We start from the raw sequence: 20,688 nt of genomic DNA, 5'->3' as shown, positions 1-20,688 counted from the left end.
ATCCTGGATCCTTTGAGGATTACAAAGTGTCAGAGAAGGAATCAGCAATGGATTCATCACTGCCTGCTCAGATTGGGAAAAGCCCATCTGAGTCTCCTCTTTTCCGTGAGGGAAGCCAGTCCCAGGAACGTGAGGGAGTCCTGGCCCAGGCCATCCTGGATCCTTTGAGGGTTAGAAAGTGTCAGAGAAGGAATCAGCAATGGATTTATTATTGAGACCTGCTCCTGTAAAAACCCATCTGAGTCTTGACCTTTCTGTGAGGGAAGCTGAGACTCAGAGCTGGTCCCAGGAGAATGAGTTAGTCCTGGTCGAGGCCATCATGGATCCTTTGATGTTTAGGAAGCATCAGGGGAGAAGGAATCAGCAATGGATTCATCATTGGGGCCTGCTCAGATGGGGGTTTTTTACCTCTTTTCCATGAAGGAAGCCAGTCCCAGGAGTGTGAGTGAGTCCTGGCCTAGGCCATCATGGATACTTTGAGGGTTAGAAAGTGTCAGAGAAGGAATCAGCAATGGATTCATCACTGGGGCCTGCTCCTGTAAAAACCCATCTGAGTCTCCTCTTTTCTGTGAGGGAAGCTGGTCCCAGGAGCGTGAGGGAGTCCTGACCTAGGCCATCATGGATACTTTGAGGGTTAGAATGTGTCAGAGGAGGAATCAGCAATGGATTCATCATTGGGGCCTGCTCAGATGGGGTTTTTTTACCTCTTTTCCATGAAGGAAGCCAGTCCCAGGAGCGTGAGGGAGTCCTGGCCTAGGCCATCATTGATACTTTGAGGGTTAGAAAGTGTCAGAGAAGGAATCAGCAATGAATTATTGAGGCCTGCTCCTGTAAAAACCCATCTGAATCTCCTCCTTTCCCTGAGGGAAGCTGGTCCCAGGAGCACAAGTTAGTCCTGGCCTAGGCCATCCTGGATCCTTTGAGGATTAGGAATCATTCTGTGGCTTCAGAGTTCCTTTTCATGTAGCCTCTCCGTTTGTTCCCAGCGCTCTGTTCCCTCAGAGTGAGTCACCACAAGCTGCTGCTCCTGTGCTTTCCATCACCTCATTTTATTTTAAGAAGCTGAATTTCTGGTTTCTCTGCACCTGAAACTCCTAATTTTTTTTTTTTTTTCTTTCAGTTTGACAAGTGGACAGATGGCCAGAGGAGGAGGATCCTGGTGGACCTGCTGGAACGCTGCTCCCTGTCCCAGCAGAAATTCTGTGCCCAGCAGCTCCAGCTCCGAGTCCCCACCGAGGCCGTCGATTTTACCACGAGGCTCCCTCGAGTCCTGTCCTTGTACATCTTTTCTTTCCTGGATCCACGGAGCCTCTGTCGATGTGCACAGGTAAAAAAAGGCAGCACCTGCCTGGGCTTCAGAAAGCCAGGATAAAATAGTTAAAAAACAACAAAAAAAAAAAAAAAAGGAAAACTGATTTTTGGTAAAGCCTTAGGTGAATGCTTAGTGATGCTCCTTCCTCAGATCCTAAATTAAGCCAGATTGGCCAAGATTCATGGAACTGATGAGTAATTTTAAATGCTCGGTTCTAAAGCATTTTAAAAGTGGCATTTTCAGCGCTGATTATACCCAGAAAGGAAGCCTGGTACTTCCTAAAAATCACATTGCTCTAAAATACCTTGCACTGTGTGCAGAGCCCTTAATTCTTTGAGAGATTTTGGCTTGTGCTTTTGCAAAGAACACCACTTGATCCTGTACGGAAAACAGACCCTTTAAAATGCCTGAATGTCAAGTGTCGGATGTGGAGAAGCAGAAAATTACAGATGGGCTTTGGAGCAAAATGATTAAGACTCCAAAAATCTGAAATGCTGTGAGATGATGCCCAAAGTGGTTTTAAATTACTAAGTCAGTTTTCAGTGACATTGTTACTGTGCTAATGTAATATTCTGTCTTATTAAGAATATATCATAATCTCAGCATGGCTAAACCTTGCTTTAGTAACTTTCTCTAGCATGCAACTCCAACTCTCCATGACAACAGGTTAGAAAGTTCCTTAGAATCACAGAATATCTTGAGTTGGAAGGGCCCCACATCATGAAAGGTCTAAATGCTTTAATCAAAGGTTTAAATGGAGCATTAACAACACAGAAGAACTCAACTCATTTAAGATTATGTGGGAATGACATCCAAAATCTCAGGATGCTTTAAACCCCAGAGTTTCCAAGTGGCTGGGAACTGATTCACAGGTGAGCTGGCACTGGAAGTACCTGTCAGAGCTGGACCAGCTGTGGATGCTGAAGTGCCTGCGTTTCGGGTGGCTCCTCAACTTCTGCCCCACGCCCTTCGAGCAGGGCGTCTGGAAGAAGCACTACATTGAGATGGTCAGGGAGCTGCGCCTCACCCGGCCCAAGGTACGCCCCCAGCTGCTGCCTTCATCCTCAGCTCCCAGATTTTCCACTTCCTCTACTGCTTTAGTGTCCTACCAGTGCTTTGGTGTCCATTCTTTCACTTCTTTCCTCTGCCTCTGTCGAGGCTGGCATTGAAGCACTCGAGATTTTCGTGTTCAGGCTCAAATGTTTATTTTTTATTATCTGTGTTGCAGTCTCACAAGCAGTGAGTTCTGCAGTGTTTTACTAACAAGGTACAAAATGTCTGGCTGACTTTCTCTACAAGGTCTTTTGAGCTAAACTACCCAGTTAAGAAATGACACCTAAATTATTTTCACTTTTAACCCAATATTCACTCAAATTCCACAATGGGGACTTTTCTGTCACCACCCAAACCCGTGAAGAAGAAGGTGAAGAAGGACCAGCCCACCACCCTAAAACCTCCATCTTGTTTATATATATTTCTATATTCAAAAACCTTAAACTCTAAATTTTCCACCATGTGACATTACACACTTCTGCTCAAACTCCATAATCCCAGTTCTAGCATTCAATTTTGGAAGATTCTCCACAGCCTCAGGTCAAATGTAGTGTTCTCTTGTTGGTCTGTGCCTTCCAGCACAGAAAATTTAAAGTTCTCAGCATCCAGGGCTCCATCAGTGTTTAACTCAATAAAGAGTGTTAGCAAGTTCTCCTCACAGCTTAGTTAAAACAATCCTTTTCCAACCCAAGAACCAAGGTCACCTTTGTAGCTTCAGGCCCCAAAAAGTGTAAATTGATGGGAACAAACAGGCAGGATGTGACTTCGTTACCTGAGGCTGTAATTGAATAATTAACCCCCAATATTCAAATGGCCCAAAACTTATAAAAGTGTGAAAACTCGTGTCCTGTGGGAAATGGATTTGTAGAGAATTCTCAAAGCCTGACAGAAAGCTCACACACCTGTGTGCAAACTTTGAGACAAGAAATGCTGACTTAGAAATACCATGGAACGGGACAGACATGGCTGAGAGAGAAATGGAGCTAGAAACAAGTTTCAAAAGATAACATTACAAATAAGACTAGATCCTTTAGAGAAATAGAACTATGAAAGATGCATTGTGGTGAGACACACTGCTAATGGTAATTTTAGATGATTGGTTTTGAGGTATTTACAGTAAAAGTTGATAGGTTAAGAAAGACTTACAATGTATTTTATTAAGAAATATTCTGATTGTGGTGGTGTGAATTATAACATCTGTATTGTCTCACCCCTCACCTGAGAGTGAAAATAGAATAAAAGTTTTTAAAAGGCCTCTCAGTTGCCCATCCCTGGGTCAGAAAAGGGCTTAATCCAACAGTGACCCATTGTCCATCTTGGGTGTAGCCTTGGCCAGGCCCTTGCACCACTCAAGGTGTATCCTTGGAAGGCCTTTTTAACAAATACTTGTTTATTTCTCTAACTCTTGTTTTATTTCTCTAACTCTTGTTTTATTTCTCTGACTCTGTCTAGCCTCTGTTCTAGGTAGCCTCCCCAGCCATCACACCTCCTCCATAGGTGTTTGTCCCCACTGGGAAAACTGAGGGGGTCTGGCTCCCAGCCCCTCTGCCTCAGGATCTTTTTGGGATCCTCCTGCCCTGAATTCAAAGCTCAGCCCTTTAATTCAAAGCAAAGCCTGGCTTTAAATCAGGCTGTCTGTAGTTGATAGAAAGAAGCTGATGCAGCTCAACAGCAGCTCAGCTCATGGATTATAGGGTTTGGGTGGTGACAAGCCTGGCCAAGGCGCCTCTTTCTGTCCACTGACCCCAATGGAGCCCGCAGAGACCAATTCTGAGTTAATCCCCAACGATTATAACTCTAAATTTATCCCAACCTGACTTTCATCATAGGCTAAAACTCATTTTCCTCTTTCCACCTCTCCAATTAGACTCCTTCCAAGGACGAGTTCATAGTCATCGACGTGCAACCAGTAAAAAGCAACGTCCCAGAGAGGAAACTTTCTGTGCCAGGACTGGGGGCGAGCAGGGGGAGAAAAGAGCTCCGTCCTTGGCGCTCATCCGACAGGAACCCCAGGGACACCATCCGCTACAACTACCTGGACAACCACCACCCCATCGAGCAGGCCAGGCAGGCGTAAGAGTGTCTCACCTCTTCTCCTTTTTCCCTGTGGAACAAGATTTTCCATGTCCTGTTCTGGTTGCAAACCCGTTTCCTGCTCTTTTTGGCTTTTTTTTTGATGGGTTTTGGGCTGAAGCTGTCGCTGCTTTGTGTCCCCTCTGCACAACTTTTGGTGTAATTATATCTCAGTTCTGTTTTCAGAACTGAGTTCAGGGTGGAACTCCTGGGGGATGTTACAGAGCTGGAACAGGAGGAGTCAGGCCAAGGGTTTGTTGGAGAGTTTTTTAAAGCAAGCTGCCAGGCTGAGAGGAATGTGTGGGTTTCGCAGGGGCAGAGGAAGAATGAATTAATTGTGATGAAATGTAATTCTATCTCTCGGAGGATCTCCTGGCTGAGAGAGGCTGGGATGATTGAATTGCAGGGCAGGTGTAAGAGGATGTCAGAGCATGGAAGTGATGAATGGTATTTGTGTCTGCCCTGCCTGGATCCATCACTTCCTGGGCTCCCAGGTTTATCCACATGGGGAAAAAAAAAAAAAAAAAAAGGCATTTCCCTCCCAAAGCAGAGCTTTGCACATGGATCTGTGTTAGAACTGCCACAGGTTTTCCTTTGTCACCTCTGGCATCAGAGATTTTCCCAATCTTAGATCCGGGCTCAGCTTTCTGTTCATTAACAGGCCCAGGGGGAGTGTGGGAGTGACCTGTGGGAAGAGCTCACCCTTTCCTGGTGTAAATCCCTGGAAATGCCACCTCTGACGTTTTCCAGGGGTCACCTCAACCCAGCTGGTGTGAGAAGGGTGAGGCTGCCACTAATCCAAGCCTGGCAAAGAGGCAATGGATCCTCTTGAGCATTCCCTGTTCTCTGTGGGAATCCACGGGCTCACCGCGCCGAGCAGGAGATTCCTCTGGGCCGTGCCAACAAAAACCTTGGGAACTGACAGAGCCAGGACAAAAAGCACCCAGGTTTTGTTTAAATAAATACCAAACAGAGCCAAGATTATCCCTGCACTCAGGAACAATCAGCCCAGGAATTACCCCAGCCAGGGATGGTTTGGCCAAGCACTCTGGGAGCTCTTTCCCAAACCCACCGCTGCTCCGGGCTGTTCCACGGAGCTCCCCGAGCAAAAGCCTTTTATGAATCACGTTTTAATCCGCGTCCCCTGGTCCTTGGATGTTGCACTACTTCAAAGAGCTTCCCAGTTTCCACCTCACCCTCTTTCTGTGGGATGTTTCCCAACTCCAACACCACTTTTGGGTCGCGTTCTTTGAGGTTTTTAAGTGAATATTTTCACCGAACGCTTCCTGCTGCAAACGAACCTGGTATTGTTTTCCAGCTGTGCTCAATGGTTTGGTGCAGCAGCTCGCAGAGGTTTCTGTGAGGTTCAGGATTCTCTTGTGCCATTTCTGTGAGGTTTAGGATTCTCCTGAGCCATAAAAAAAGTGGGACAAGCCTTGTCTGAAGAGTTTAAAACTTGCCTGTCCCAGCGTTGAGCAGTGGAACCAGGTGAGAACAATTCACCTGAAATAATGAAACAGTAAATAATAAATACACTCCCTGTTTGCCTCTCCCAAGTGAGATCCCAGCCCGTCTCCATTTGTGGGGAATGTTTTAATGCCAAGTGTTCCTGCAAATCTGCCATTTATCCTCAATTACAGAGGATTATTTCCAGGAGAGAGAGGAATTCTGTGAGATTTGCCTGTTTATTGAGGATCTGCCTTTAATATCCCTTAAGCTGCAGGTAATTGCTGCTGCTCAGGCTCATCTGTGCTGATTATTCAGCAGCACAGGTGGCACATTTCAGGTGCTGACCCAGCCTCCCACTCCCACAACGACGTCCTGGTGCTTCTTTTCCAGGGACACGTTGCTGTGCCTTCCCCAAAATCCTCCCACTGAGGCTCTGTGTCGTGTTCTCCACCTTTTTGGGAATGGGAATTCAGCTCTTCAGCCGGATCCCTGGAGCAGGGGGACACCACCTTGGGTGTCCCCCAGGTTTTGGTGGGGGTGGCAGGTCACCCTTGTGTCCCTTTGGGGTGCCAAGCCTTGCTTTGGAGCCTCCCAGGAATCCACCCCAACGCAGGCAGCCCCTGCCTGACCAGGGCTCAGCTGGGAAGGCAGAACAGAATCCCGAGATAAAAATCTCCGACCCCGCCGGCGATTCCAGGTTCTCCTTCAGACGAGCCGGATTCCAGGAGCTCAAGGGCAAAACCACCTCTCCTCATGAAAAATGGATGTCAGGAGGAAGGAGATGGCTGTAAAACGAGACCCTGCAACAATAGAAGCGATTTCCCGGGGTTCGCCAAAGGGAATCCGGGAGGGGAAACGGCTTTTGCTGCGGTCTGGAAAGGAACAGGGGTTTCCTTCAGGCCGTGGCAGAAACTCAAAGTGATGGTGGAGAGAAAACCACTGCAGGGAGCTCTTCTAGCCCAGCACCTTGCCTGGGAGCCCCTGAGCCAACAAAACCTTTTTTTCCCATCTGGGTGCCGAGGAAGCTGTGGAGAATTCCTTGTGAATAAACAGGATCACATCAAAGGAATACCTGACGCCACCATCAAAGCGAGGTGTGAGACGAGTCACTGGCTGCTGCCTCGACTCCAGGTTAATCTCCCTAATTCCAGGTTGAATTTTGCAGAATTTGAGAGGTAATCAACCAAAAATAAGTTTTTCCTAGTTCTTGGGCCTGGTTAAAATCCCCTCGGAGCCTGACCTCGCTCTGCAGTTGTTTTCTGGTCCAAAGAGAGGGGAGTTCTCTGCTGTTCATCACATCAAGGTGAAATATTGACATTTAAATGGCAGAGTTCATGGAATTCCACAATGGTTTGGGTGCAAAGAGATATTAAAATTCATCCAGTTCCAACCCTGACACCTCCCACCATCCCAGGCTGCTCCAAGCCCCGTCCAACCTGGCCTTGGACACTTCCAGGGACCCAGGGGTAGCCACAGCTTCTCTGGGAATTCCAGCTCAGCCCCTCCCCACCCTCACAGGGAGGGATTTTTTTCCTAATATTTAATCTAAATCTCTTCTGTTTTAGTTTAAAACTGCTCATGGAAAAAGTCACTTCACTTCTTGTCATCTGTGATGCTGAAGAGTTTTCATCAGTTTCTTGGCTGGCCTTTTTGAGTCATCAGCTGCCTTCTCCCTCCCACAGCAGCACCAAAACAACACTGCTGAGAATTCATTCCTAGCAGGGAACTCATCCTTTTTTAGCAAAAAAAAAAGGGAAATACGGGAAGCAGAAGGAGCTGCAGTCAATTCTCGATTGGGCAGCGCGGTGGAAATGGAGTTCTCTAAGTGGAAACTGCATTCTGCAGGCTGTGAGACCATAATTGGCTCCTTAGCTTTGAAAAACAGATCAATACATTTCCAGACAGCAGCTGGGCAGTGCTCACTGGGGAGAACAACAACACTGGCCCACAGCTGGGGAGCGCCCAAAAAACGGGGTTCATTTGCAATCCGGATGATCACTGAAACCTGGTTTTTGTTTCTGCTGGATTTCTTTGCTGGTTGCTCAGAAAGGCAGGAGTTTGTACCCTAAAAGCTGTGCCCAGGAGCTCAGTGAAAACCCCCCTGAGGGAGTGAAGGAGATGGGACAGAGATCCCCCAGTAAGTTCCCTGGGAGGTTTTGGGTTTAGTTGGGACAGTGTGGGAAAACTTCCCAGCCACTGAGCAGGGAAATTAAGAATAGCAAGGATCAGACGTGCAGCCAAGGGAGTGGTGAGGTGATAGAGAAGAGATACAGACAGGCTTGCATTACAAATTGCCTGGAAGGGGTTATCAAAATCCCTCAATAGAATTATAGCTGTGACTATCAGTGTTGTAATTTATCACAGCCATGATTTCTGGTAGGTCTGGTTTGTTTTCTGCCTGAATTGTCCAAGCAGCTTTTTGCTGTAGACAAAATAAAACAAAAAACAAAACAAAAACAAACCCCTCCAGAGATCAGCAAGGAAGGATTTGCCTCTCTGGGCACAAAGAAGTATTGCATAGGGGAAGTGAAAGATTTTTATCTGAAGCGCGTTAGGAAATTTTTCTGCGGGGCTCTGATCTGCCTACAGAGGCCCAGGAGGGCGTTTCTGTCAGGCCCTGCGCGCTCGCTTCTGCTGGAAGGCATCTGCTGTTTGTGCTGCTGCTTGCCAATAAATCAAAAGATTTGCCTCCCACTTGATCATGAATAATGAATTCCAATTCCAGCGAGCGCTGGAGCCGCGCCAAGGCCGCGGCCTCGTGCCTCAAGACGGGGCCCTGCTCCTTCTCACGACAACGGCTCGGCCAAAACGCCGCGTCCTTCCCCCCTCCCCAGCCTGGGGTAATTTATGGCCGCGGGCTGGCTCTGAAAAACAGTTGCATATTGTCCTGGAGTGTTTACCGACGAGAAAATAATTGCTTTGGGTAATTGTTCTGCTGGGAGCAGGCCCGGCTCGCTCGCGTGAGAAGGACTCGGAGCCGCCCCGTCCTCCCTCGTCCCCTCGTTCCTCTCTCCCTCTTCGTGCTGCTCAAAATCCAGCCCGGGTCCATGTGGGCGTGTGAGAACCAAAAATATTCCTTAAGAGAGGAAAAAGGGGTGAGAAACAGCGAGTTCAGCACTGGGAGTGAGACCTGCTGTCCTTTCTCCTCTCCCTCGCTCATTCCGTTTTCCTGACCTGGAGCTGGGGCTGTGGGGGTGGCCTGACACCGAGATTTGGACACCAGAAGACACCTAAATTTACACTAATAATTTACACTAATAATTTACACTAATAATTTACACTAATAATTTACAATGATATTTTACAATCATATTTAACAATAATATTTGCAGTCACAAGGCCAGGGCTGCCTTCTACCCAAAGGTCACATCATCATTTAGGATGGAAACCATTTTTTTAGGATCACAGAGTCCAACCCTAACCTGGACACTGCCAGCTCCTCCAAAATGATCAGTTCATTCCCAGCTGGAATGTTCTGGATGGAATTTTCTCCCTTGGATTTTTTGTGTTTATAAACAGGTTGTGGTTTTCCTCAGTTTCCTGTTGGAAATAATGCTGGGTTTGACTTTATGCTCCTGGTCTGGGATGAGGGAATACTGAACACGTGCTGGTGGTGGGATCCTGTTTTTCTACAGGATAAAAGCTGCTTTTAGAATCCATTTTCACCCTTTATATCCTTTATAGGTTTTGTATTCCTACTGTGTTTTTTTAGCTGCCCACAGACACTGGGAGAACCCCTCAGAGCTTCTGCTTTAAATTCCCAGATTCCATTTCATGGAATTTGAATGTGGAATGAATGCCTTTGGATAATGAACCTGCCTGAGTGCTTAGAAATAATAATGCCTCAGAGTCTGAATTTTACTCCTGATATTGGAAAAAAAATGTGGCTACTGGCCATATTCCAGTGCAATTCACTTTAATTTTCACAATCTGGAATATTCCTGTTCTGCCAGTTAATTGTGTTGAATTTCATAGCAGCTGCATGTATACCAAAAATATGCAAATACATGTGTAGAATGATTTGGCTACAAAAAGCATCGAATAAACCTTGTTGGAGGGGCAGCCCCAGCCTCTTTTACACTACAGGTCACACAGACTTCACTGAAAACTCCCAAATCGATTCAGCTCAACTTATTTTCTGTGAATTTCCCCAAGGAGCTGTAACAATCTTAGGAAGACTTAGCTTAAATCACTGAGCTTGTGTTTGAGTGCCAGAGTTTATCACAACTTTAAAAAAAAAAAATCAAGTTCCCACCTTCCCCTGAGCCCTGGTGGCTGATTGTGCTCTTTGGGACAAGATAAAAAATGTGTTATCTCAAGCCACGTCTTTTCAGGCGGCAACACCCCAAAGGATTTGACTTTTATCAGCCCCAGGGCAGCAAGTGCACAGCATTTATTGAAATTATTGCGTTCTGCTCTGCAGGAGGAGCAAGGGAGGAGGGCACACCCCGGACCTGAGCAGGCAGGCGGCCGAGAGGAAGAAGAGAGGAGGTCGTGGATCCGCGCAGCTCCGGAAGGTGAAATCCCTGGCAAGTGTCACCAAGGGGGTGATTCCAGGCACCCCCAGGGATGGTGGAGCTCAGGGAAAAATCTGGGCAGGAGGAGGACACCAAACCCAGGAGATTTTCCCTCAGGGAAAAATCTGGGCAGGAGGAGGATGCCAAACCCACCGTGGCTGGCTGCTCCAAGGCTCCAAGGGTAGGAAAGGGACACCACTGTCAGTGCAGAGAGTGACCCTGTAAATTTATTAATTTACTTCTCCTCTAGCCCCAAAAATCCCTTTCCATGCTTTTTACAAAGTGCTGCCACAGTTCTTTCATGACCCCTGCATCTCTTCCCAAAATTTCACGACTTTGGATCGCCGCGGTTCGACGTTCGTTCATTCTGCGCGCCCCGAGCCCGAGCAAAGCTGCCCCAAACCTTCACACTGAGAGCTCTTTGTGCTCAGGGCTGCTAAAATAGGACATCCTCCCATGAAAGGAGCCCAGGGAAGTCATTCCAGAGAGCTCCACGGGTTGTGTGGCTCTGGAAACAAAGGAGTGCCAGGAGAAGGCCGTGCTCAGCAGCGTGTCGGGGTTCTGGGAGCAGACCTGGCATTCCCCGAGCACAGAGGGCAGGGAACGCCTGGGAGCTGGGCTAAAAAGGGGTTACAGAAAAGAGAGGCATTGTCTCCCAGATGGGGAGGCATCCTCCTGACCCAAATACAGCCTTGCGTGCAAGGACATCGATTCTGGCGCTGCCAGAGCACGGAAAATGTCATTACTGAGCCCCTGTCCTGGGGTCTGCACTCCCTGCAGATCAGCGTCCTCACACTGCCAGCCCTTCACTTCTTTCTGCCAGGGTCAGGATTAAATGCTCAAGGTGGCATTTCTTGTTTGGACTCAGAACTTTATTAATTCTTTTCTATTTTACAGTCTCACAAGCAGTGAGTTCTGCAGCACTTCACTAACAAACTGAAAACGGAGCCCTGTCTCTCACTCTACAAAGCCTTTTAAGGATAAACTGTCTAATTAAGGAATGACACCTAAATTAATTCTGCTTTTAACCCAATAACCAACCACCCATGGCCTGCAATGTGGACCTTTTTATCCAATTACACAAAACCACCCCAAACCATGGAGAAGAAGGTGAAGAAGAAGGAGCAGCCTCCACCCTAAACCCTCCATCTTGCTTTTTATATATGACTATATTCTAAATTCCCAAACTCTGTTTTCCACCATGGGATGTGACACAGTTCTATTCAAACTCCCAAATCCCAGTTCTAGAATTTAATTTTGGAAGCTTTCTCCACGGCCTCAGGTCAATGCAGTGTTCTCTTGGGGGGGTCAGTGCCTGGCAGCACAGAAAGTCTGAAATTCTCTCTCTCCAACAGCCCACCACAACCTCCCAATTTCCTATTGTTTTACTACCAGGCCAGAAGTGGAAGGGTCTCAGCTCAGAGTTAAAAAAAAAAAAAAAAGTGAATTTGGTTTCTTTCCCTGGATTTTAGCAAAGTTATGTGATCTTCAAGTTAATTAACCTGCAATCCCAATCAGGAAGCATTTAAGTGATAAAAAAATCAGAGAATCACAGAATTGTTGAAGCTCAAAAACATCTTTAAGATCATCCAGTCCAATCATTCATTCCCTGCCACCACTGATCTCTGTCCCCAAGTGTCACTTCCATAGGATTTTTAATCCCTCCAGGGATGGGGAACTCCACTGGAGCCCTGGGCAGCTGTGCCAGGGCTGGGCAGCCATAAATGAGCACTAAAAACAATAAAATTGAAGTTAAACCAGGCTGATGCATAAGAAAAAAAATATAAATATAATTCTCTAGGAGTAATCCAAAATTAATTTCCATTTCTTATTAAAGGTAGCATTGGGAAACCTGGTTGAAATGAAAGGCCTTTGAAAAGGCTCTTATTTAATCAAGTCTAAATAAAGAAGCTTAATGTGCAAATCTTTCAGCAAATCCTTAGAAGAAGAATAGCCTGGGATGAAAGAATAAATGCCCGAGGCGAGCAAACACCGAGTTCAAATTAAAACGAAAGCCTCAAACAGATCAATGATCCCAGCGCAGAGTGTAGGTGAGAATAAAGAATATTCCAGCCAACAATGAAGATGTAAAAAGGGGTTATTAGCTGGAGCTCCCAGCTCGGGAGGCTCCCCCAAAACAACAATTAACACCTAATTAAGGGGACTTCCACTGGCTCCACGCTTCCACGGGGTGAATGAGCAAACCTGGGAGGGTTCGGAGTTTGTTACTGATCGTGGAGAGCAGAAAATGTGACCAGGCTCGCTCTTCACTGGGAATAAATGAAAGTCAATCGGCCCAATTAGAACAAAGAGTAAATGACAGCGAATGGAGTTAATTAGGTTTCTAATGAAGGGCCGCGTTCTGCACGTGGAACCCCCAGGTCCGTGCAGGGGCAGGGAATTCCTGCCCGCTCTTTATCCAAGGAAAAGCTTTAAGGACGCTCCGAGGGTGCCGCTCCCACCCGGAGCTGCGATTCCCGAGCCCAGCTCCCTCCCCGCGAGTCCTTCCCAGGAAATTCCCGATATTTGACGGGGAAGCTCCAATGGGCGGATCAACGTCAGCTGCTCTGCCGGCTCCAGACACTGCCCCACCCTCACAGCTGCTCCCCAAGTATTTTCAGCCTTCTAAAAGTTATTTTTAGTCCTTAAATAACTTCTTGTTGACAGGATCAGTGGTCCCTGCTTCCCTGCCTGTGTCCTAAGGTAAAAAGATTGTAGGATTTGAAGGCAGGAGTGCATTTTTTTCCCATGGTGTTTTGATGGGGAGTTGATATTCTGAGTGAAAATCCCATTTCTGGGAGGTGGGAAAAGCTGGCAGGAAAATCCGAGATTCCCAGCACACGGTCCTGTGCAATGTATATTTATATTTTATAAACCTTACTCTGAATTTTCTTTATTCATCATAATAATGTTTGCTCTCTATTCTTACTACATAGCTTGGATCAGTAAAAAAAAAACCCCCAAAAAACCAAAACCCAAAAAACCCCCAAGCTGTTCTTTCCCAGAATCTGGGGAATTTGTTTTAATTTTGGGGATTTTTCTCTTGGTTGTTAAGATTTTTTTTCTTGGCTTACTTTTATCCTAAATAAAAGTTAAAATAAACTTCATCTATTACACTTTTGAGTCTTCAAACACTGAGCAAGATGGGGGAAGTGCACAGGGGAGAATTTGGCATTAACATATTAATTGGTGTGGAGAATTAATTTTTGTGGGTTCGGCTTTACTGGCACCAATTTCTAATTGAGTCCTTCTGTCCTTAAGGCACCACAGCACAGCTCAAATAAAGCAAATTATGGCTTTATTTTTTAGGGATATCATTTAGGAATAAAATGTAAAGAATCAATATTTATTGATATTATTTTATGGAATTGATAGAATAGAATTTGGGGATACAATTTATAGAATGTATAGAGTTTCTCAGTGGATTCCAATGTTTTCAGTCCCTCTGAAGCTGTTGGGGATGATTGATTTCTCTCCTCTTCTCTTCTCTTCTCTTCTCTTCTCTTCTCTTCTCTTCTCTTCTCTTCTCTTCTCTTCTCTTCTCTTCTCTTCTCTTCTCTTCTCTTCTCTTCTCTTCTCTTCTCTTCTCTTCTCTCTCCTCCTTTCCCCTTTCCTCCTTTCCCCCTTCCCTTTCCCCCCTTTTCCTTTCCCTTCCCTTCCCATTTCCTTTTCCCCTTTCCTTTTTCCCTTCCTCTTTCCTTTTCCCTTTTCCCTTTCCTCTTTCCCCTTTCCCTTTCCTTTTCCCCTTTTCCCCATTCCCCTCTCTTTCCCCTTTCTCCTTTCCCTTCCCCTTTCCCTTTCCCCCTTCCTCTTTCCTTCCCCTTTCCCCCTTATCCTTCCCCTTCCCCTTTCCCCTTTCCTTTTCCCCTTTTCCCTTTCCTTTCCCCTTTCCCCTCCCCTTTCCCCTTTTCCCCTTTCCCCTTTCCCTTCCCCTTTTCTTTTCCTTTTCCCCTTTCCCCTCCCCTTCCTCTTGCCCCTTTCCCCCTTCTCCTTCCCCTTTCCCTTTCCCCCTTTCCCCTTTCCTTTTCCCCTTTCCCTTCCCCTTTCCCCTTTCCCCCTTCTCCTTTCCCCTTTCCCCCTTCTCCTTTCCCCTTTCCTTTTCCCCTTTCCCTTCCCCTTTCCCCTTTCCCTCTTCTCCTTTCCCCCTTCTCCTTTCCCCTTTTCCCTTTCCCCTTTCCCTTTCCCCTTTTCCCCTTCCCAGCTGTCCCTCTCTACAGATCCCGAGCCCGTTCCGAAGCCCCCGGCCCGTCCCAGCTGGGCCAGCCCTGCCCACGGCGGGGCGCCGCCCGCCAAGGCTCTGGCCCAGAGCCGCCGCTGGAACGCCGGGATCCGCCCGGGACCCGTCCGAGCGCCAAAACCGCGGCACAGAGGGGCTGAGGATGCCACCAGGGGGGACACCGGGTCCCCGTGTGAGTGCCATGCCCTGTCCTCGGGGAGGCTGTTCTGGAGACAGCGCCCAAACCGAGGAATCGTGGAATCTTGGAATGGTTTGGGTGGGAAGGGACCTTAAATCCCATCCAGTTCCACCCCCTGCCATCTTCTGCTGTCCAAGCTCTGTCCAGCCTGGCCTTGGACACTCCGGGGGATCCAGGGGCAGCCACAGCTTCTCTGGGAATTCCAGCCCCTCCCCACTGGCCCAGCCAGGAATTTCTTCCCAAATCCCACCCAAACCTCCCCTTTCCCAGCAGGAAGCCATTCTCTGTGTCTTGTCCCTCCATCCCCTGTCCCAAGCCCCTCTCCAGCTCTCCTGGAGCTGCTCTTGGGGGTGGAGGACAAGGACGTGCTCTGGATGGTGGGAGCCCAGGGAATGCAGAGCACAGGGCTTCCAAAACCAAGGGGGCAGAGTGACCAGATCCCAAACAATCCGATGCCATTTCAGTCTGGGGTTGGCTTTGGAAACTCTTCCTGGTGCATCCCGAAGCTGCTCAGGGTCAGGAGCCTGCTGGGAAAGCCTTTTGGGGTCTCTGGGAAGTCCTGGTGCTTCACCCAGGGGTTGTCACTGTGAGGGTTTCAATCTTAGACCCCTGCTGGCTTTTTGTGCAAAAATGGTGAAGAACCTGGAGGGAGCAAAGGGAAAGAGGATTTTGATGGAAAACTGTTGGGATTTTAGGGTAGACACGGGGCAGAGTGATGGGAAATCCTACAGGTAAATGATTATTGGTGATCCCATCTCGATGGGAGATGATGGAGCATCTCCAGGATCCCTTTGGATCTCCCAAACCTTGCTCATTTAGCAGATCCATGGGGTTAATCTCCACAAGGAGGATCCACAGTGCAAACCAGCGATCCCAAATCCTTGTGACAAGAGAAAGGATCCAAGAAAGAGATCAGGAAAGCTCTGGATTGGGCTGGATTAGGGATTGGATTAAAGGAATTCCTTCACTGGAAGGGTTGTCCAGCCCTGGCACAGCTGCCAGAGCAGGGGTGGAGCCCCCATCCCTGGAGGGATTTAAAATCCATGTGGATGTGGCACTTGGGGACACGGATCCATGGTGGCTGTGGCAATAATTGGACTCAATGGTCTTGGAGAACTTTTCCAACCTTAACAATTCCATGATTCCATGAATGAGGCCTAAGGAAAGCACAAGTAGGAAGCAGAACATAAACACATCCTGGCCATCAAGGCAGCAGGATCAGGCTGGGAAATCCCATTCCCTCATGGGGCTGAAGCCATCCAAGGTTTCCATAAAAAAGGCCCCTGATCCTGGAATCCCACAGCGTGGATAATGGGGAGAAGGTGTTTGAGTCTCTCTGAACTTCTCCATGAGGAGAATCCCAGTGCTGTCAGAGAGGATGTGGGAGAACAGGGGATTCCTGCAGGGATGGGATGTCCCAGGGGATGGGACATGGAGGATACTGGGGCAGGCCAGGATGTGCCAAATCCCATCCCAGCTGCATCCAGGAAAATTAAAACCTGTGGAAGAGGAAGGGGTTAGGAGGGAAAGGATCTGCCCACACCCCTGCTGAGGGGCTGCACCTGGATTAGGGGGGTTTTGCAAGGAAAAATGGTGGTTTGGGGTTTTTTTGTGTCAGAGAGAGACAAATCCTGTCACAATTCCTTCAGTGAGCTCTCCCAGACCTCTGTGAACTCCACCAGGCTCTTCCCAAAGTAAACATCCCAATTTTGGATCCTGCTCCAGCTGGGATTTGCCAGGCGGTGTTTGCAGGTTGTCAGGAAGGGACAGAAAAAGGAAAAATGTTTTGATTGATGATTGTTTTCCCTATAATGAGACCACGAGTGGGAATAACCTTCCCACTCAATCCAGATTTGGAAAGGTATTTGAGGTATTAAACGCCACACAAATCCCAAGGGCTGGCTGAGCACTTAACTGCATTTAAAACCTGAATTCTCTGAGTTCATCTGAATTCTCTAAATTAGTCTGATTTTTACCATTTCTCTCTCATGCAGCACCTCCTCTGTTTGAGGCTCAGCCCTGGCACATTCCTTCATCCAACCAAGGATCTGACACGGAATGAGAGAGGATCCACAGCATCCTTCATCCAAGCAGAACTGAAATTTATCTCCCTGGCACTGGGGAAACCACAGCAAAGTTCCTGCTGGCTTTGGGATCTGAACCTGTTTTCCTGTAGCTGGTGCTACATTCCCTGTTCCTTCTGGATACACCCAGAATTTCCACAATTTTGACCTTGGAGGAGCTTCCTTAGATCCTTGCCAGAGCTGCTGGACCTGATGGGGGATTTCCTGTGGATCATTTGGACATCCTGGAGCACATCCCATGGGAGATCTGGAGACAGAATTCCTTTCTCAGGTTAAAGCAACTCCATCTTTTGCATTGTGACAGCCAGAAGGGAATCAAATCCCACGCTCTGGATTTGCACGTGGATCCACGAGGAGCTGGGATTTAAGAGATTGGGAATCCCACGGTCTCTGTCGTTGGTCTTCTCTGCAACTTGGAGATTGCCAAAAAATGCAACAAAGAGCAGGTTTTGAGAATTAGGGGATTCAAGAGACTTGAATTTACCCCAGAGAGCTGGGACAAAACCAAACCTTTCCACACATCCAGAAGAATCATGGCAAGCACACAAATCCTCAGCATTTATGGACAAAAATCACATTTGAGAGGAAATTCCAACCCCCAGTCACAGAGTCACAGAATTATTAAGGATGGAAAAGACCTTTTAGATCACCAAATCCCTGCCCATTTCCTCAAACCATGTCCACAGGTGCCACATCCGCAGGTTTTCCAGACAGTGGAACGAAGATTCCATTCTTTCCATGAAGAAATTGCTCCTAAAATCCAACCTGGTCCTGCCCTGGTGAAACTCAAGGACCCTTCAGTGTGGGTTAGGAGGAAACTTCTGCTCTGTGAGCAGATTAATCTGTGTCACCTGAGGGTTTCATGGATTTTGGGAACACCATGGCATGCCATGGACTGAGAGCATCCCAGTCATTGATTTTACAGCTCAGTGCATTCCCTCTCCCAGACTTTGGGACTTTTCCCTGGTTTTTCTGGGTGCTTGGAAGGATGAGTTCATCCCAACCAACGTGACAGCCTAAACCCTGACAAATCTGAGCTGCCACCTCCCAGAAAAATCAGCCAGGAACTTGCAGATGGGAATTGCTTCCTGTGTCTTCAGATCTGTTAATTATGCAGGAGAACAGACTGGTGGATTTTAAAGAAGAAAGTGAAATTTTGAGGATTTTAAGTGAGGTGGAACAAACCAAAGCATTCACCAGCATCATTCCCTGGAATAGCAAATCTCTCTTCACCAGCCTTTTTTTAACATTTTTCCTCCCAAAATTCCCTAAACCAGGACAGTAGGAAACTGAGTTAAACCAATTACTCCACGAGTGTTTCCTTGGCTTCATAAATCCAAACTCCTTTTTTTGTTTCCATTAGGCAGCAGTTGAGGGTCAGATCCACTTTCCAAACACGGAAATTATGTCAATAGTTTATCTTTCCCCATCAATATTCCCTGGAATTGTACAATTCCCAGCATCTGAGTGGTCTTGGACAGGCTCTGTGCCTTTACTGGATCTCAAGTGCTCACTGAGCATTTTAAAACTTAAACCTTCTGTGATTTGTGATGTTTTTTTAATTTAGTTTTGTATTTTATTTTAAAAAGTTATAAATCAGAGAAGATTTAAGCTTAAAAATGATGTTGTAAAATAATAAACAGAACTGTCCAGGAGCGTGTTGAGCCAAGTCACTTATCCTTGGAATAGCAGCAGACCTAGAGAAATTAATCAGAATAAAATCAGATGTACTTATGCTGTCTGTAAACATATTTTACATCATTCCTGTGGTCTGCAATTTGAAATGGAGAGGGGAAAAAAAAAAATCTCCATCAGCTGCTCGGGGCCAAACACATCGAGTGCCTGGAGCTGCAGATGGTGCCTGCCCCAGTGCAGAGTTCCCAGATAAGGAATTGCCAAACTGCAGAGCAGGGACCGTGTGCCTTTGGAGATGCGAATTTCCCTGCCCTGCTCGGTCTCCAGGTCCTGCCCGACTGGAACGGCCCCAGCCCGGGATTAAAGGCACCTCTCAGAGCCGCGGGGCCGCTGAAGCAGAGATCAGAATGCCAGCCCGGGGCTACGGCCCCGCTCAGATGTGGGCAGCAAAGCCGAGCAGCCGGGCTCCCTCTGACTGCATCCCAGAACTCCACCTGCACTTCCCGGTGCTCCCTGCCCGAGGAACGGCAGAGTTTGGTACCTCTGTTACCAACGAGGAGCGTGACCAGGCCAGGATTGCAGCAGCAATCAATTTATTAATGAATATGGTGAAGTGTGAGCAACACAGCGCTGGGTGCAGGGGGGAAGTTTTCCCTCCAACCCCACACTGATAGTTGGGGCTCACAGGTATTTATGGGGTGCTCTGAAGCTTTCTCAGCAGTTTTCCTTCCCAATTTTTACCTCACAATTCTATACACTACTGTAATTTAGTCTTCTCAGGATGTACATCCCAAAAGGAGTACCCCAGCTGGTGAGGTCCAGCTTCCAGATGTGGGTCCAACCTTTAATTTCAAGGACTATAAATTTAATGCCAGTGATGTCCAGCTTGCCTTGGTCGAAACTATCAATCATTGAGTTGATGTTCATCTTCCTTTCTCAAGCTGCCTTTTGTTAAGGCCTCGAGATAAGCATGCTTCCTTTTTATATATTCTAAAGCTATAGTTTCAGAGATCCTTACTACAAGCAATATTGTAAAATTATACTTCAAAAGGTTATTATTGCAAAACTCTTTAAGGCAAGCAAGAAAGTTCTTGTCAAAAAGCAACATCTTAAAACTTTAATTCAAATGCTCCTAAATCAACTTAAGACTTATAAAGGTTAATTGTGAACAAAGGATAGGTTCAAAGACCTTCCTCCATGCTTTACTTTCCTCAGTTATTTATTAGAATTCATCTTTATAACTGTCCCACACACATCACAATCACAAATACACAAATACACACCTGTATGTACCTGACACGAAACACAGCTTTGTGTTTCACACTCGGGAGCCAAAATGAAGATTTCCTGATTATTCCGAGCTAAAGAAGCAGAAATTTGGGGGAAGAAAAATGTGTGACTTATGTGGATGGGGGCAGCAGGTGTGAGGATTTTTGGGAATGCCAAGATGGGGGAGAGGTGGGAGATGAGGGAAGCTGAGCTGCTGCTGCTGCCAGGGAAGTGGGAGCAGGAGGAGAGCAAAGCCTCAGCAGCGGTGTTGGGGGGTGAAGGGTTAATGGATGGTTCTGGAAGAGCGTGGAGACCTTGTGGCAAAGGGAGTGCAGCCAGGGAGAGGAAATAAATGCAAGATAAAAAGTTGCTGTAATCAGTGGATGAAGCTGATAAGGAGCAGGGAGCACAGCTCAGCTCCAGGGCTGAGTGAGGAGCTGTTTTTAGGGAGGCACAAGGACGGGGGAATATTTGAAATCCACCCCCTTGTGCCTGCTGGAGGAGGATTTCAACTCCATTTCAACCTGTTCCACCCCGGGATCTGATTTCCAAATGCCCTTGTGCTAACCTCAGGCACAGAGCAGGCTCTGGCTGCCTTCTAAAACTTCCCACCGGGTGGAAAGAGCTCCTGCCTCGTGCCCTTCTCCTCCCTGCAGGCCCTGCAGCCCCCAGCCATGAGAGGGGTACCAAAACCCCTCACAGCAGCCCCTGCATGGGGAGATTCTCCAAGAACGTTTCTGACCATCCCACAAATCCCCACAGCAGCTCATGTGGCCATTACCAGCATCTCCCTTCAGTTTATCTGTAATTTAGGGGGGTTTTCCCCTTGCTGCCTGTTCTCTGCTCCTCCACAGTCCTGTGCTTTCATCCAGGTCCCCACC

At 47.3% G+C, this 20,688-nt stretch overlaps 1 protein-coding gene across 1 annotated transcript in view; it reads left to right on the top strand.

The window, feature by feature from the left end:
• Positions 1–16,881, top strand: part of FBXO16 (F-box protein 16) — a gene marked incomplete at both ends in the record, with an annotated part of 43,557 nt that extends 26,676 nt beyond the window's left edge. The window contains 6 exons of the mRNA XM_084201655.1: positions 1,121–1,327; positions 2,185–2,349; positions 4,233–4,438; positions 10,311–10,404; positions 14,606–14,813; positions 16,814–16,881. Of these exons, the coding sequence (XP_084057781.1) occupies positions 1,121–1,327; positions 2,185–2,349; positions 4,233–4,438; positions 10,311–10,404; positions 14,606–14,813; positions 16,814–16,881 (948 nt within the window). The remainder of the gene's footprint in view (positions 1–1,120; positions 1,328–2,184; positions 2,350–4,232; positions 4,439–10,310; positions 10,405–14,605; positions 14,814–16,813) is intronic.
• Positions 16,882–20,688: the final 3,807 nt, after the last annotated feature.

This window comes from Fringilla coelebs, assembly GCF_963513975.1.
Source record: "Fringilla coelebs genome assembly, chromosome: 3".
Classification (NCBI taxonomy): domain Eukaryota; kingdom Metazoa; phylum Chordata; class Aves; order Passeriformes; family Fringillidae; genus Fringilla; species Fringilla coelebs.
Note: the sequence above shows the minus strand (reverse complement) of the source record. Positions and strands in the feature narration are given on the sequence as shown.